Source organism: Lampetra fluviatilis, chromosome 71 (genome assembly GCF_964198595.1).
Source record: "Lampetra fluviatilis chromosome 71, kcLamFluv1.1, whole genome shotgun sequence".
In the NCBI taxonomy this organism is placed as follows: domain Eukaryota; kingdom Metazoa; phylum Chordata; class Hyperoartia; order Petromyzontiformes; family Petromyzontidae; genus Lampetra; species Lampetra fluviatilis.
In genome coordinates, this window is record NC_136345.1 from 5077711 (window position 1) to 5095210 (window position 17500).

At 50.5% G+C, this 17500-nt stretch overlaps 2 protein-coding genes across 4 annotated transcripts in view; one reads left to right on the plus strand and one right to left on the minus strand.

The window, feature by feature from the left end:
* Nucleotides 1-8272, minus strand: part of PIGS (phosphatidylinositol glycan anchor biosynthesis class S) — a 27559-nt gene extending 19287 nt beyond the window's left edge. The window contains exon 1 of the mRNA XM_078883469.1: nucleotides 8012-8272. Coding sequence (XP_078739595.1) covers nucleotides 8012-8030 — 19 coding nt within the window. The 5' untranslated portion in view covers nucleotides 8031-8272. The remainder of the gene's footprint in view (nucleotides 1-8011) is intronic.
* Nucleotides 8273-8805: 533 nt separating this feature from the next.
* SBDS (SBDS ribosome maturation factor) overlaps nucleotides 8806-17500 on the plus strand; it is a 17100-nt gene continuing 8405 nt past the window's right edge. The window contains exons 1-4 of one of the 3 annotated variants that reach the window (XM_078883550.1): nucleotides 8806-9003; nucleotides 10692-10850; nucleotides 12746-12875; nucleotides 14561-14761. In XM_078883550.1, coding sequence (XP_078739676.1) covers nucleotides 10723-10850; nucleotides 12746-12875; nucleotides 14561-14761 — 459 coding nt within the window. In that variant the 5' untranslated portion in view covers nucleotides 8806-9003; nucleotides 10692-10722. Of the gene's footprint in view, nucleotides 9015-10691; nucleotides 10851-12745; nucleotides 12876-14560; nucleotides 14762-17500 lie in introns of all 3 variants that reach the window. The other 2 variants (XM_078883549.1, XM_078883551.1) reach the window with 2 other exon arrangements.

Consider the following 17500-nt stretch of genomic DNA (forward strand, 5'->3'; position numbering starts at 1 on the left):
TCAATCACTCACTCACTCACTCACGCAGTCACTCACCAAATCACTCACTCACCCACTCACTCAATCACTCACTCACGCAGTCACTCACCAAATCACTCACTCACCCACTCACTCACTCAATCACTCACTCACTCACCAAATCACTCACTCACTCACGCAGTCACTCACCAAATCACTCACTCATCCACTCACTCACTCAATCAGTCACTCAATCAGTCACTCACTCACGCAGTCACTCACCAAATCACTCACTCATCCACTCACTCACTCAATTAGTCACTCAATCACTCACTCACTCACTCAGTCACTCACTCACGCAGTCACTCACCAAATCACTCACTCACCCACTCACTCAATCACTAACTCACTCAATCACTCACTCACTCACTCACGCAGTCACTCACCAAATCACTCACTCACCCACTCACTCAATCACTCACTCACGCAGTCACTCACCAAATCACTCACTCACCCACTCACTCACTCAATCACTCACTCACTCACCAAATCACTCACTCACTCACGCAGTCACTCACCAAATCACTCACTCATCCACTCACTCACTCACCAAATCACTCACTCACTCACTCACTCAATCACTCACGCAGTCACTCACCAAATCACTCACTCACCCACTCACTCACTCAATCACTCACTCACCAAATCACTCACTCACTAAATCACTCACTCACTTACTCACTAAATCACTCACTCACTTACTCACCCACTCACTCAATCACTCACTCACTCAATCACTCACTCACACAGTCACTCACCAAATCACTCACTCACTAAATCACTCACTCACTCACTAAATCACTCACTCACTTACTCACCCACTCACTAAATCACTCACTCACCCACTCACTAAATCACTCACTCACTTACTCACCCACTCACCAAATCACTCACTCATCCACTCACTCACTCACTCACTCACCAAATCACTCACTCACCCACTCACTAAATCACTCACTCACTTACTCACCCACTCACTCACCCACTCACTCACTCACTCAATCACTCACCCAATCACTCACTCACCCACTCACTCACTCAATCACTCACTCACCCACTCACTCAATCAGTCACCCACTCACTCACTCACTCACCCACTCACTCACTCACTCACCCACTCACTCAATCACTCACTTACTCACTCAATCAATCACTCAATCACTCACTCACTCACTCACTCACCCACTCACTCACTCACCCACTCACTCAATCACTCACTCACTCACTCACTCACCCAATCATTCACTCACTCATCCACTCACTCAATCACTCACCCAATCACTCACCCACCCACCCACTCACTCAATCAATCACTCACTCACTCAATCAATCAATCACTCAATCACTCACTCACTCACACACTCACTCACCCACTCACTCACTCAATCATTCACTCACTCACCCACTCACTCACCCACTCACTCACCCACTCACTCACTCACCCACTCACTCACCCACTCACTCACCTATTCACTCAATCAGTCACCCAAACACTCACTCACTTACCCACTCACTCACTCACTCACCCACTCACTCAATCAATCACTCAATCACTCACTCACTCACCCACTCACTCACTCACTCACCCACTCACTCACTCACTCACTCACCCACTCACTCAATCATTCACTCACTCATCCACTCACTCACTCAATCACTCACCCACCTACTCACTCACTCACCCACTCACTCACCCACTCACTCAATCATTCACTCACTCATCCAATCACTCACCCAATCACTCACCCACCTACTCACTCACTCACCAAATCACTCACCCACTCACTCACTCAATCATTCACTCACTCACCCACTCACTCACCCACTCACTCACCCACTCACTCACCCACTCACTCACCCACTCACTCACCCACTCACTCACCCACTCACTCAATCATTCACTCACTCACCCACTCACTCACTCACCCACTCACTCACCCACTCACTCACCCACTCACTCACTCAATCAGTCACCCACTCACTCACTCACTCACTCACCCACTCACTCACTCACTCAATCAATCACTCACCCACCTACTCACTCACTCACTCACCCACTCACTCACTCACTCACTCAATCACTCACCCACCTACTCACTCACTCACTCACCCACTCACTCACTCACTCACTCAATCATTCACTCACTCATTCACTCACTCACTCAATCACTCACTCACCCACTCACTCACCCACTCACTCACTCAATCAGTCACCCACTCACTCACCTACTCACTCACTCACTCACCCACTCACTCACCCACTCACTCACTCACTCACCCACTCACTCAATCACTCACTCAATCACTCACTCACTCACTCAATCATTCACTCACCCACTCACTCACTCACTCACCCACTCACTCAATCACTCACTCACTCAATCATTCACTCACTCACTCACCCACTCACTCACTCAATCATTCACTCAATTACTCACCCACTCACTCACTCACACACCCACTCACTCACTCAATCAGTCACCCACTCACTCACCCACTCACTCACTCAATCACTCACCCAATCACTCACTCACTCACTCACCCACTCACTCACTCACTCAATCACTCACTCACTCACCAAATCACTCACTAAATCACTCATTCACTCACCAAATCACTCACTCACTAAATCACTCACTCACCCACTCACTAAATCACTCAATCACTTACTCACCCACTCACTCACTCACCCACTCACTCACTCACCCACTCAATCACTCACCCAATCACTCACTCACCCACTCACTCAATCACTCACTCAATCACTCACTCAATCACTCACTCACCCACTCACTCACCCACTCACTCACTCACTCAATCAGTCACCCACTCACTCACCCACTCACTCACCCACTCACTCACCCACTCACTCACTCACTCACCTACTCACTCAATCACTCACTCACTCACTCAAGCAATCACTCAATCACTCACTCACCCACTCATTCACTCAATCACTCATTCACTCACCCACTCACTCAATCATTCACTCACTCACCCACTCACTCACTCAATCATCCACTCAATCACTCACCCACTCACTCACTCACACACCCACTCACTCAATCAGTCACCCACTCACTAAATCACTCACCCAATCACTCACTCACCCACTCACCCACTCAATCACTCACTCACCCACTCACTCACTCAATCACTCACTCACTCACCCACTCACTCACTCACTCACCCACTCACTCACTCAATCAGTCACCCACTCACTAAATCACTCACCCAATCACTCACTCACCCACTCACTCACCCACTCACTCACTCACACACCCACTCACTCAATCAGTCACCCACTCACCCAATCACTCACTCACCCACTCACTCACCCACTCAATCACTAACTCACCCACTCACTCACTCAATCACTCACTCACTCACTCACCAAATCACTCACCCACTCACTCACTCACCCACCCACTCAATCATTCACTCACTCACTCACTCACCCACTCACTCAATCATTCACTCACTCACACACTCACTCACACACTCACCCACTCACCCACCCACTCACTCACCCAATCAATCACCAACTCATCCACTCAAGCTACAGAGACCCATAAAGACCCAGATCCACAGAGACCCACAGAGATACAGAGACCCATAGAGATCCAGAGACCCACTGAGACACAGAGAGCCATAGAGACCCAGATCCATAGAGACTCATAGAGATCCAGAGACCCACTGAGACACAGAGACCCATAGAGACCCAGATCCATAGAGACCCACAGAGATACAGAGACCCATAGAGATCCAGAGACGCACTGAGACACAGAGACCCAGATCCATAGAGACCCAGAGAACCACATTGATACAGAGACCCATAGAGACTCAGATCCATAGAGACCCATAGAGACCCAGATCCATAGAGACCCATAGAGATACAGAGACCCACTGAGACACAGAGACCCATAGAGACCCAGATCCATAGAGACCCATAGAGATACAGAGACCCACTGAGGTACAGAAACCCATAGAGACCCAGATCCATAGAGACCCATAGAGACCCAGATCCATAGAGACCCATAGAGACCCAGATCCATAGAGACCCATAGAGACCCAGATCCATAGAGACCCATAGAGATCCAGAGAACCACATTGATACAGAGACCCACAGAGACCCATAGAGACCCAGACCCAGAGACCCATAGAGATCCAGAGACCCACTGAGACACAGAGACGCATAGAGACCCAGACACCCATAGAGATAGAGACCCCTGAGACACAGAGACCCATAGAGACCCAGATCCATAGAGACCCATAGAGATCTAGAAACCCACTGAGGTACAGAGACCCATAGAGACCCAGATCCATAGAGACCCATAGAGACCCAGATCCATAGAGACCCATAGAGATCTAGAAACCCACTGAGGTACAGAGACCCATAGAGACCCAGATCCATAGAGACCCATAGAGATACAGAGACGCACTGAGACACAGAGACCCATAGAGACCCAGATCCAGAGACCCATAGAGACCCAGATCCATAGAGACCCATAGAGATCTAGAGACCCACTGAGACACAGAGACCCATAGAGACCCAGATCCAGAGACCCATAGAGACCCAGATCCATAGAGACCCATAGAGATCTAGAGACCCACTGAGACACAGAGACCCATAGAGACCCAGATCCATAGAGACCCATAGAGATCTAGAGACCCACTGAGACACAGAGACCCATAGAGACCCAGACCCAGAGACCCATAGAGACCCAGATCCATAGAGACCCATAGAGATCTAGAGACCCACTGAGACACAGAGACCCATAGAGACCCAGATCCAGAGACCCATAGAGACCCAGATCCATAGAGACCCATAGAGATCTAGAAACCCACTGAGGTACAGAAACCCATAGAGACCCAGATCCATAGAGACCCATAGAGACCCAGATCCATAGAGACCCATAGAGACCCAGATCCATAGAGACCCATAGAGACCCAGATCCATAGAGACCCATAGAGATCCAGAGAACCACATTGATACAGAGACCCACAGAGACCCATAGAGACCCAGACCCAGAGACCCATAGAGATCCAGAGACCCACTGAGACACAGAGACGCATAGAGACCCAGACACCCATAGAGATAGAGACCCCTGAGACACAGAGACCCATAGAGACCCAGATCCATAGAGACCCATAGAGATCTAGAAACCCACTGAGGTACAGAGACCCATAGAGACCCAGATCCATAGAGACCCATAGAGATACAGAGACGCACTGAGACACAGAGACCCATAGAGACCCAGATCCATAGAGACCCATAGAGATACAGAGACCCACTGAGACACAGAGACCCATAGAGACCCAGATCCATAGAGACCCATAGAGACCCAGATCCATAGAGACCCATAGAGATACAGAGACCCACTGAGACACAGAGACCCATAGAGACCCAGATCCATAGAGACCCATAGAGATCCAGAGAACCACATTGATACAGAGACCCATAGAGACCCTGAGATTACAGAGACCCATAGAGACCCAGATCCATAGAGACCCTTAGAGATCCAGAGACCCACTGAGACACAGAGACCCATAGAGACCCAGATCCATAGAGACCCAGATCCAGAGACCCATAGAGACCCAGATCCATAGAGACTCATAGAGATCCAGAGAACCACATTGATACAGAGACCCATAGAGACCCTGAGATACAAAGACCCATAGAGACCCAGATCCAGAGACCCATATAGATCCAGAGACCCACTGAGATACAAAGACCCATAGAGACCCAGACCCAGAGACCCACAGAGACCCACAGAGACCCAGACCCAGAGACCCATAGAGATACAGAGACACACTGATATACAGAGACCCATAGAGACCCAGATCCAGAGACCCATAGAGACCCAGATCCAGAGACCCATAGAGATACAGAGACCCATAGAGACCCACAGAGACTCAGACCCCCATAGAGATGTGTGTGTCTGTGTGTGTCTGTGTGTGTGTGTGTCTGTGTCTGTCTGTGTGTGTGTGTCTGTGTGTGTCTGTGTGTGTCTGTGTGTGTGTGTGTCTGTCTGTGTGTGTGTCTGTGTGTGTGTGTGTGTGTGTCTGTGTGTGTGTATGTGTGTGTGTCTGTGTGTGTGTCTGTGTGTGTGTGTCTGTGTGTGTGTGTATGTGTGTGTCTATGTGTGTGTGTCTGTGTGTGTGTCTGTGTGTGTGTGTGTGTGTGTCTGTGTGTCTGTGTATGTGTCTGTTTGTGTGTGTCTGTGTGTATCTGCGTGTGTGTCTGTGTGTGTGTGTGTGAGCGTGTGTCTGTGTGTGTGTGTCTGTGTGTGTGTGTCTGTGTGTGTGTCTCTGTGTGTGTCTGTGTGTGTGTGTCTGTGTGTGTGTCTGTGTGTGTGTCTGTGTGTGTGTCTGTGTGTGTGTGGCTGTGTGTGTGTCTGTGTGTGTGTGTCTGTGTGTGTGTGTCTGTGTGTGTGTCTGTGTGTGTGTCTGTGTGTGTGTCTGTGTGTGTGTGTTTGTGTGTCTGTGTGTCTGTGTGTGTGTGTCTGTGTGTGTGTCTGTGTGTGTCTGTGTGTGTGTCTGTGTGTGTGTGTCTGTGTGTATGTGTCTGTGTGTGAGTGTCTGTGTGTGTGTGTCTGTGTGTGTCTGTGTGTGTATGTGTGTGTGTCTGTGTGTGTGTCTGTGTGTGTGTGTATGTGTGTGTGTGTGTGTGTGTCTGTGTGTGTATGTGTGTGTGTCTACGTGTGTGTGTCTGTGTGTGTGTCTGTGTGTGTGTGTCTGTGTGTCTGTGTGTGTGTGTCTGTGTGTCTGTGTGTGTGTATGTGTGTGTGTCTGTGTGTGTGTGTCTGTGTGTGTCTGCGTGTGTGTCTGTGTGTGTGTGTGAGTGTGTGTCTGTGTGTGTGTGTCTGTGTGTGTGTGTCTGTGTGTGTGTGTCTGTGTGTGTGTCTCTGTGTGTGTGTCTCTGTGTGTGTCTGTGTGTGTGTCTGTGTGTGTGTCTGTGTGTGTGTGTCTGTGTGTGTGTGTCTGTGTGTGTGTCTGTGTGTGTGTCTGTGTGTGTGTCTGTGTCTGTGTGTGTGTGTGTGTGTCTGTGTGTGTCTGTGTGTGTGTCTGTGTGTCTGTGTGTGTGTGTGTGTCTGTGTGTGTGTCTGTGTGTGTGTCTGTGTGTGAGTGTCTGTGTTTGTGTGTCTGTGTGTGTGTGTCTGTGTGTGTGTCTGTGTGTGTATGTGTGTGTGTGTGAGTGTCTGTGTGTGAGTGTCTGTGTGTGTGTGTCTGTGTGTGTGTCTGTGCGTGAGTGTCTGTGTGTGTGTCTGTGTGTGTCTGTGTGTGTGTCTGTGTGTGTCTGTGTGTGTGTGTCTGTGTGTGTGTCTGTGTGTGTGTCTGTGTGTGTCTGTGTGTGTGTGTCTGTGTGTGAGTGTCTGTGTGTGTATGTGTGTGTGTCTGTGTGTGAGTGTCTGTGTGTGAGTGTCTGTGTGTGTGTGTCTGTGTGTGTGAGTGTCTGTGTGTGTGTCTGTGTGTGTCTGTGTGTGTGTCTGTGTGTGAGTGTCTGTGTGTGAGTGTCTGTGTGTGTGTGTCTGTGTGTGTGTGTCTGTGTGTGTGTGTCTGTGTGTGTGTCTGTGTGTGTCTGTGTGTGTGTCTGTGTGAGTGTCTGTGTGTGTGTGTCTGTGTGTGTGTCTGTGTGTGTATGTGTCTGTGTGTGAGTGTCTGTGTGTGAGTGTCTGTGTGTGTGTGTCTGTGTGTGTATGTGTGTGAGTGTCTGTGTGTGAATGTCTGTGTGTGTGTGTCTGTGTCTGTGTGTGTCTGCGTGTGTGTCTGTGTGTGTGTCTGTGTGTCTGTGTGTGTGTCTGTGTGTGTGTCTGTGTGTGTGTCTGTGTGTGTGTCTGTGTGTGACTGTGTGTGTGTCTGTGTGTGTGTGTGACTGTGTGTGTGTGTCTGTGTGTCTGTGAGTGTCTGTGTGTGTGTCTGTCTGTGTGTCTGTCTGTGTGTGTGTGTGTGTCTGTGTGTGTGTCTGTGAGTGTCTGTCTGTGTGCTTCACCTGTCGTATCGACAGCCATTGAGTGGCGGTTGATGGGTGGGTAAGGCCGAGACGGTGGCCGTGCGAGGGTCAAACCCGGAGCCACCGCCACCGCTGTGTAGTGAAAAACGCGATTGTAAAATGGCGAGCGCCGCTTTCGCCTTCCGGGGTGCGTGGGGGAAGTGAGAAAAATGTGTAATTCGCTAGAATCTCGACAGTTTTATTTTTTTTACTCATAAGAAAGAAGTTTCAACGTCGCTGTCAGCAAAAAAAAATTACCTTTACTTCGAGGGAGAGAAATAAAAAAATAAGATTTGTATCTTCCGGTGGAGGCAGACGTCTTCCGCATCTTCAGGTGGAGGTAGACGTCTTCTGCATCTTCCGGTGGCGGTAGACGTCTTCCGGTGGCGGTAGACGCCTTCCGGTGGCGGTAGAAGTCTTCCAGTGACGGTAGACGTCTTCCGGTGGCGGTAGACGTCTTCCGGTGGCGGTAGACGTCTTCCGGTGGCGGTTGACGTCTTCCGGTGGCGGTAGACGTCTTCCGGTGGCGGTAGACGCCTTCCGGTGGCGGTAGACGTCTTCCGGTGGCGGTAGACGTCTTCCGGTGGCGGTAGACGTCTTCCGGTGGCGGTAGACGTCTTCCGGTGGCGGTTGACGCCTTCCGGTGGCGGTAGACGTCTTCCGGTGGCGGTAGACGTCTTTCGGTGGCGGTAGACGTCTTCCGGCGGCGGTAGACGTCTTCCGGCGGCGGTAGACGTCTTCCGGTGGCGGTAGACGTCTTCCGGTGGCGGTAGACGTCTTCCGCCGCCAACTGAACGCAAGGAAGCTGGTCCGTTGGCTTTAAGGTGAACGCGTCAGCCATCGACGATCAGCGGCGGCGATAATAATTGTTGCGATGATGAATGATCGATAAGTTCTAATTACAAGTAGGCAGTTTATTGATTAGGAGGATGCCGTCTTAGCGACTGCGACCACGACCGGCGCACCTTGAAAGCGGCTCTCTCCACGGGAACGTGAGCCCGGTGTGAGTTGATTCATTACTTAATGAATATAGTATGAAGCTTATATAGTATGAAGCTTATATAGTATGAAGCTTATATAGTATGAAGCTTGTATAGTATGAAGCTTGTATAGTATGAAGCTTATATAGTATGAAGCTTATATAGTATAAAGTCTATATAGTACAGAGTCTATATAGTATGAAGCTTGTATAATATAAAGTCTATATAGTACAGAGTCTATATAGTATGAAGCTTGTATACTACAAAGTCTATATAGTACAGAGTCTATATAGTATGAAGCTTATATAGTATGAAGCTGATATAGTATGAAGCTTATATAGTACAGAGTCTATATAGTACAGAGTCTATATAGTACAGAGTCTATATAGTACAGAGTCTATATAGTATGAAGCTTATATAGTATGAAGCTTATATAGTATGAAGCTTATATAGTATGAAGCTTATATAGTATGAAGCTTATATAGTATGACGCTTATATAGTATGAAGCTTATATAGTATGAAGCTTATATAGTATGAAGCTTATATAGTATGAAGCTTATATAGTATGAAGCTTATATAGTATGAAGCTTATATAGTATGAAGCTTATATAGTATGAAGCTTATATAGTATGAAGCTTATATAGTATGACGCTTATATAGTATGAAGCTTATATAGTATGAAGCTTATATAGTATGAAGCTTATATAGTATGAAGCTTATATAGTATGAAGCTTATATAGTATGAAGCTTATATAGTATAAAGTCTATATAGTACAGAGTCTATATAGTATGAAGCTTGTATAATATAAAGTCTATATAGTACAGAGTCTATATAGTATGAAGCTTATATAGTATGAAGCTGATATAGTATGAAGCTTATATAGTACAGAGTCTATATAGTACAGAGTCTATATAGTACAGAGTCTATATAGTACAGAGTCTATATAGTATGAAGCTTATATAGTATGAAGCTTATATAGTATGAAGCTTATATAGTATGAAGCTTATATAGTATGAAGCTTATATAGTATGAAGCTTATATAGTATGAAGCTTATATAGTATGAAGCTTATATAGTATGAAGCTTATATAGTATGAAGCTTATATAGTATGAAGCTTATATAGTATGAAGCTTATATACTACAAAGTCTATATAGTACAGAGTCTATATAGTATGAAGCTTGTATACTACAAAGTCTATATAGTACAGAACCTATATAGTATGAAGCTTGTATAGTACAGAGTCTATATAGTACAGAACCTATATAGTATGAAGCTTGTATAGTACAGAGTCTATATAGTACAGAACCTATATAGTATGAAGCTTGTATAGTACAGAGTCTATATAGTACAGAACCTATATAGTATGAAGCTTATATAGTACAGAGTCTATATAGTACAGAAGCTATATAGTATGAAGCTTATATAGTACAAAGTCTATATAGTACAGAGTCTATATAGTATGAAGCTTATATAGTACAGAGTCTATATAGTACAGAGCTTATATAGTACAAAGCCTATATAGTACAGAGCTTATATAGTACAGAGTCTATATAGTACAGGGTTTACGTATTAGTAGTGTAGTATTAGTAGTGTAGTAGTAGTGGTGGTGGTGACAGTGGTACCTAGTTTATATGCTACAGAGTCTATATACTACAGAACTAATGTAGTACAAATCCTCCGCCCCCTCCCCTCCGCAGCGGACTGTAACAACTATCCGGCGCGGCGAGGATGTCCATCTTCACGCCCACCAACCAGATTCGCCTCACCAACGTGGCCGTGGTTCGCTTGAAGAGGGCGGGGAAGCGCTTCGAGATCGCCTGCTACAAGAACAAGGTTCTCGGCTGGAGAAACAACGTGTGAGTTTATAAAACAAAAGACAAAAACTACGACCACCGTCACCACCACCACCACCACTAAGCTAAAGGCTGTTCAAAGATGTCGACCACCTCGCCTGGTCTGCAGGAGGCCGTGGGTTCGATCCCTGACCCTGGGAGATGTCGACCACCTCGCCTGGTACGCAGGAGGTCGTGGGTTCGATCCCTGACCCTGGGAGATGTCGACCACCTCGCCTGGTCTCCAGGAGGTCGTGGGTTCGATTAGCCTGAGAGATGTTGACTACCTCGCCTGGTCTGCAGGAGGTCGTGGGTTCGATCCCTGACCCTGGGAGATGTTGACTACCTCGCCTGGTACGCAGGAGGTCGTGGGTTCGATCCCGGACCCTGGGAGATGTTGACTATCTCGCCTGGTCTGCAGGAGGTCGTGGGTTCCATTCCTGACCCTGGGAGATGTTGACTACCTCGCCTGGTCTCCAGGAGGTCGTGGGTTCGATTAGCCTGAGAGACGTTGACTACCTCGCCTGGTCTACAGGAGGTCGTGGGTTCGATTAGCCTGAGAGATGTTGACCACCTCGCCTGGTCTACAGGAGGTCGTGGGTTCGATTAGCCTGAGAGATGTTGACTACCTCGCCTGGTCTACAGGAGGTCGTGGGTTCGATCCCTGACCCTGGGAGATGTTGACTACCTCGCCTGGTCTCCAGGAGGTCGTGGGTTCGATTAGCCTGAGAGATGTTGACTACCTCGCCTGGTCTACAGGAGGTCGTGGGTTCGATTAGCCTGAGAGATGTTGACCACCTCGCCTGGTCTACAGGAGGTCGTGGGTTCGATTAGCCTGAGAGATGTTGACTACCTCGCCTGGTCTACAGGAGGTCGTGGGTTCGATCCCTGACCCTGAGAGATGTTGACTACCTCGCCTGGTCTACAGGAGGTCGTGGGTTCGATCCCTGACCCTGAGAGATGTTGACTACCTCGCCTGGTCTACAGGAGGTCGTGGGTTCGATTAGCCTTGTGATGGTGATGGTTGTTGTTGTGATGATTGTTGTTGTGATGATTGTTGTTGTGGTGGTTGTTGTTGTGATTGTTGTTGTGATGATTGTTGTTGTGATGGTTGTTGTTGTGATGATTGTTGTGGTGGTTGTTGTTGTGATGATTGTTGTTGTGGTGATTGTTGTTGTGGTGGTTGTTGTTGTGATGATTGTTGTTGTGATGGTTGTTGTGGTGGTTGTTGTTGTGATGATTGTTGTTGTGGTGATTGTTGTTGTGGTGATTGTTGTGATGGTTGTTGTTGTGATGATTGTTGTTGTGATGGTTGTTGTTGTGATGATTGTTGTTGTGATGATTGTTGTTGTGGTGATTGTTGTTGTGGTGATTGTTGTGATGATTGTTGTTGTGATGGTTGTTGTTGTGATGGTTGTTGTTGTGATGGTTGTTGTTGTGATGATTGTTCTGACGGTGGTGGTGATGATTGTTGTTGTGATGATTGTTGTGATGATTGTTGTTGTGATGATTGTTGTTGTGGTGATTGTTGTTGTGATGATTGTTGTTGTGATGATTGTTGTTGTGATGATTGTTGTTGTGATGATTGTTGTTGTGATGATTGTTGTTGTGATGATTGTTGTTGTGATGATTGTTGTGACGATTGTTGTGATGATTGTTGTTGTTGTGATGATTGTTGTTGTGATGATTGTTGTGATGATTGTTGTTGTGACGATTTTTGTTGTGACGATTGTTGTGGTGGTGACGATTGTTGCCGCGACGATTGTTTGTGACGGTTGCGGCGGTGGTGGCGGTGACGATTGCTGTTGTGATGATTGTTGTGATAATTTTTCGTGTGATTATTGCTGTGGCTGTGATTGTTGTTGTGCTGATTGGCGTTGTTGCTGCTGTTGTTGTGGTGGTGCTGGTTGTTGTTGCAGTGAGAAGGACGTGGATGAGGTGCTACAGACTCACACGGTGTTTGTCAACGTCTCCAAAGGTCACACGGCCAAGAAGGACGACCTCCTGGCGGCGTTCTCGACCGACAACCAAACGGAGATCTGCAAGGAGGTGAGCGGTCGCTCCCCCCTCACCACCGCTCACCACCGCTCACTCGCCAGCCTCTCACTCACCCACTCAGTCGCTCGCTCGCCCAACCAACCACCCACTCAGCGCCCACCCACTCACCCACTCATTCAGTCACTCAGTCACACACCCACTCACTCACTCAGTAACTCACTCACCCACTCACTCAGTCACTCACTCGCCCACTCACTCACTCACCCAGTCACCCACCCCCCACCCCTTCACCCACTCACCCACCCACCCACTCACTCACTCACCCACCCAGTCACCCACCCACCCACCCACTCACTCACTCACCCACCCACCCACCCACTCACTCACTCAGTCACTCACCCACTCAATCAGTCACTCAGTCAGTCACTCAGTCACTCAGTCAGTCACTCAGTCAGTCACTCAGTCACTCACTCAGTCAGTCACTCAGTCAGTCAGTCACTCAGTCACTCACTCAGTCACTCACTCAGTCACTCACTCAGTCAGTCACTCAGTCAGTCACTCACTCAGTCACTCACCCACTCAGTCACTCACCCACCCCTCCACCCCTGTGTAAGATCCTCCTGAAGGGTGAGCTGCAGGTGAGCGAGCGTGAGCGCTCCAGTCAGCTGGAGCGCTCACGATCACTCACCCACTCACTCACTCACTCAGTCAGTCACTCAGTCAGTCACTCAGTCACTCACTCACCCACTCACCCACTCACTCACTTACCCACTCACTCACTCACTCACTTACCCAGTCACTCACCCACCCACTCACCCACCCACTCACCCACCCACCCACTCACACACTCACTCACTCAGTCACCCAGTCACTCACTCACTCACTCACTCACCCAGTCACTCACTCACCCACTCACTCACTGACTCACTCACCCACTGACCCACTCACCCCCTCACTCACCCCACCCCTGTGTAAGATCCTCCTGAAGGGTGAGCTGCAGGTGAGTGATCGTGAGCGCTCCAGTCAGCTGGAGCGCTCACGCTCACTCACCCACTCACTCACTCAGTCACTCACTCAGTCACTCACTCACTCAGTCACTCACTCAGTCACTCACTCACTCAGTCACTCACTCACCCACTCACTCACTCACCCACCCAGTCACTCACTCAGTCGCTCACCCACCCACTCACTCACCCACTCACTCACCCACTGACCCACTCACCCCCTCACCCCCTCACCCCCGTGTAAGATCCTCCTGAAGGGTGAGCTGCAGGTGAGTGAGCGTGAGCGCTCCAGTCAGCTGGAGCGCTCACGATCACTCACCCACTCACTCACTCAGTCACTCACTCAGTCACTCACTCAGTCACTCACTCACCCAGCCACTCACCCACTGACCCACTCACCCCCTCACCCCTCCACCCCCGTGTAAGATCCTCCTGAAGGGTGAGCTGCAGGTGAGTGAGCGTGAGCGCTCCAGTCAGCTGGAGCGCTCACGATCACTCACCCACTCACTCACTCAGTCAGTCACTCACTCAGTCACTCACCCACTCACCCACCCCCTCACCCTTCCACCCCTGTGTAAGATCCTCCTGAAGGGTGAGCTGCAGGTGAGCGAGCGTGAGCGCTCCAGTCAGCTGGAGCGCTCACGATCACTCACCCACTCACTCACTCAGTCAGTCACTCACCCACCCACTCACCCACTCACCCACCCCCTCACCCTTCCACCCCCGTGTAAGATCCTCCTGAAGGGTGAGCTGCAGGTGAGTGAGCGTGAGCGCTCCAGTCAGCTGGAGCAGTCGTTCCGCGACATCGCCACCACCGTGGCGGACAAGTGCGTCAACCCCGACACCCGGCGGCCTTACCCCGTGGGGGTAGTGGAGCGTGCCATGAGGGACGCCCACATCTCTGTGAGGCCCCACAAGGGCACAAAGCAGCAGGTGAGTGAGTGGTGAGTGAGTGGGTGAGTGGTGTGAGTGGTGTGAGTGGGGTGAGTGAGTGGCGTGAGTGGGGTGAGTGTGGGGTGAGTGGGTGGGTGGGTGGGTGAGTGGGTGAGTGAGTGAGTGGGTGAGTGAGTGAGTGGGTGAGTGAGTGGTGTGAGTGGGGTGAGTGTGGGGTGAGTGGGTGAGTGGGTGGTGAGTGTCTGGGGTGAGTGTCTGGGATGAGCGTGGGGTGAGTGGTGAGTGAGTGGGGTGAGCGTGGGGTGAGTGGGTGAGTGGGTGGGTGAGTGAGTGGGGGTGGTGGAGCGTGCCATGAGGGACGCCCACATCTCTGTGAGGCCTCACAAGGGCACAAAGCAGCAGGTGAGTGAGTGGTGAGTGGTGAGTGAGTGGGTGAGTGGTGTGAGTGGGTGGGTGAGTGGGGTGAGTGGGTGGGTGGGTGGGTGAGTGGGTGGGTGGGTGGGTGAGTGAGTGGGTGGGTGGGTGGGTGAGTGAGTGAGTGGGTGGGTGGGTGGGTGGGTGAGTGGGTGGGTGGGTGGGTGAGTGGGTGGGTGAGTGTGTGAGTGTGGGATTAGTGAGTGGTGAGTGAGTGAGTGAGTGGGGTGAGTGTGGGGTGAGTGGTGAGTGAGTGGGTGAGTGAGTGGTGTGAGTGGGTGAGTGGGTGGGTGGGTGAGTGAGTGAGTGAGTGGGTGGGTGGGTGGTGAGTGAGTGGTGAGTGAGTCGTGAGTGAGTGAGTCGTGAGTGAGTGAGGGGTGAGTGAGTGAGTGAGTGAGTGAGTGAGTGAGTGGTGAGTGAGTGAGTGAGTGGTGAGTGAGTGAGTGGGTGGGTGGGTGGTGAGTGAGTGGTGAGTGAGTTGTGAGTGAGTGAGTGAGTGGTGAGTGAGTGAGTGGGTGGGATTAGTGAGTTGTGAGTGAGTGGTGAGTGAGTGAGTGAGTGGGGTGAGTGTGGGGTGAGTGGTGAGTGAGTGTGGGGTGGGTGGTGAGTGAGTGGTGAGTGAGTGGTGAGTGGTCAGTGAGTGAGTGAGTGGTGAGTGAGTGAGTGAGTGGGTGGGTGGGTGGGTGGTGAGTGAGTGGTGAGTGAGTTGTGAGTGAGTGAGTGGTGAGTGAGTGAGTGAGTGGTGAGTGAGTGAGTGGGGTGAGTGTGGGGTGAGTGGTGAGTGAGTGAGTGGGTGGGTGGGTGAGTGAGTGGTGTGAGTGGGTGAGTGGGTGGGTGAGTGAGTGAGTGAGTGGGTGGGTGGGTGGTGAGTCAGTGGTGAGTGAGTGGTGAGTGAGTGAGTGGTGAGTGAGTGGTGAGTGAGTGAGTGTGTGTGTGGGGTGAGCGTGTGGGGTGAGTGTGTGGGGGGTTAGTGAGGGGTGGGTAAGTGAGTGGGTGGGTGGGTGGGTGGGTGAGTGGTGAGTGAATGGTGAGTGAGTGAGTGGGTGAGTGAGTGAGTGAGTGAGTGACTGGGTGAGTGAGTGAGTGGGTGAGTGAGTGGTGAGTGAGTGACTGGGTGAGTGAGTGAGTGGGTGAGTGAGTGGTGAGTGGGTGAGTCAGTGGGTGGGTGAGTGAGTGAGTGAGTAGGTGAGTGAGTGGTGGGTGGGTGAGTGAGTGGTGAGTGAGTGGGGTGAGTGAGTGGTGAGTGAGTGGGTGAGTGAGTGTGTGGGTGTGTGGGGTGTGAGTGAGTGGTGAGTGAGTGGGGTGAGTGAGTGAGTGTGGGGTGAATGAGTGGGTGTGTGAGTGAGTGGTGAGTGAGTGGTGAGTGGGTGAGTGAGTGAGTGAGTGAGTGGTGAGTGGGTGAGTCAGTGGGTGGGTGAGTGAGTGGTGAGTGAGTGAGTGAGGAGTGAGTGAGTGGTGAGTGAGTGAGTGGTGAGTGAGTGAGTGAGTGGGTGAGTGGTGGGTGAGTGAGTGAGTGAGTGGGTGAGTGGGTGAGTGGGTGAGTGGGTGGGTGGGTGGGTGAGTGAGTGGTGTGAGTGAGTGAGTGGTGTGAGTGAGTGAGTGGTGTGAGTGGGGTGTGTGTGGGGTGAGTGGGTGGGTGAGTGAGTGGGTGGGTGAGTGAGTGGGTGGGTGTGTGAGTGTGTGGGATGAGTGAGTGGTGAGTGAGTGGTGAGTGAGTGAGTGGGTGAGTGTGGGGTGAGTGGTGAGTGAGTGAGTGGGTGGGTGGGTGAGTGAGTGGTGTGAGTGGGTGAGTGGGTGGGTGAGATGAGTGAGTGGGTGGGTGGTGAGTGAGTGGTGAGTGAGTGAGTGAGTGGGTGAGTGGGTGGGTGGGTGAGTGAGTGAGTGGGGTGAGTGAGTGGTGAGTGAGTGGTGAGTGAGTGGGTGAGTGAGTGTGTGAGTGAGTGTGTGGGTGTGTGGGGGGTGAGTGAGTGGTGAGTGAGTGAGTGGTGAGTGGTGAGTGAGTGAGTGGGTGAGTTGGTGGGTGAGTGAGTGGTGAGTGTGTGGGTGGGTGAGTGTGTGGGTGGGTGAGTGTGTGGGTGTGTGGGGGTGAGTGAGTGGTGAGTGAGTGGGGTGAGTGTGTGGGGTGAGTGGTGAGTGAGTGGGGTGAGTGAGTGTGTGGGGTGAGTGTGTGGGAGGTGAGTGGTGAGTGAGTGAGTGGTGAGTGAGTGAGTGGTGAGTGAGTGGTGAGTGAGTGAGTGGTGAGTGAGTGCGTGGGGTGAGTGAGTGGTGAGTGAGTGAGTGAGTGGGGTGAGTGAGTGGGTGAGTGAGTCGTGAATGAGTGTGGGGTGAGTGGGTGAGTGAGTGAGTGGGTGAGTGAGTGAGTGG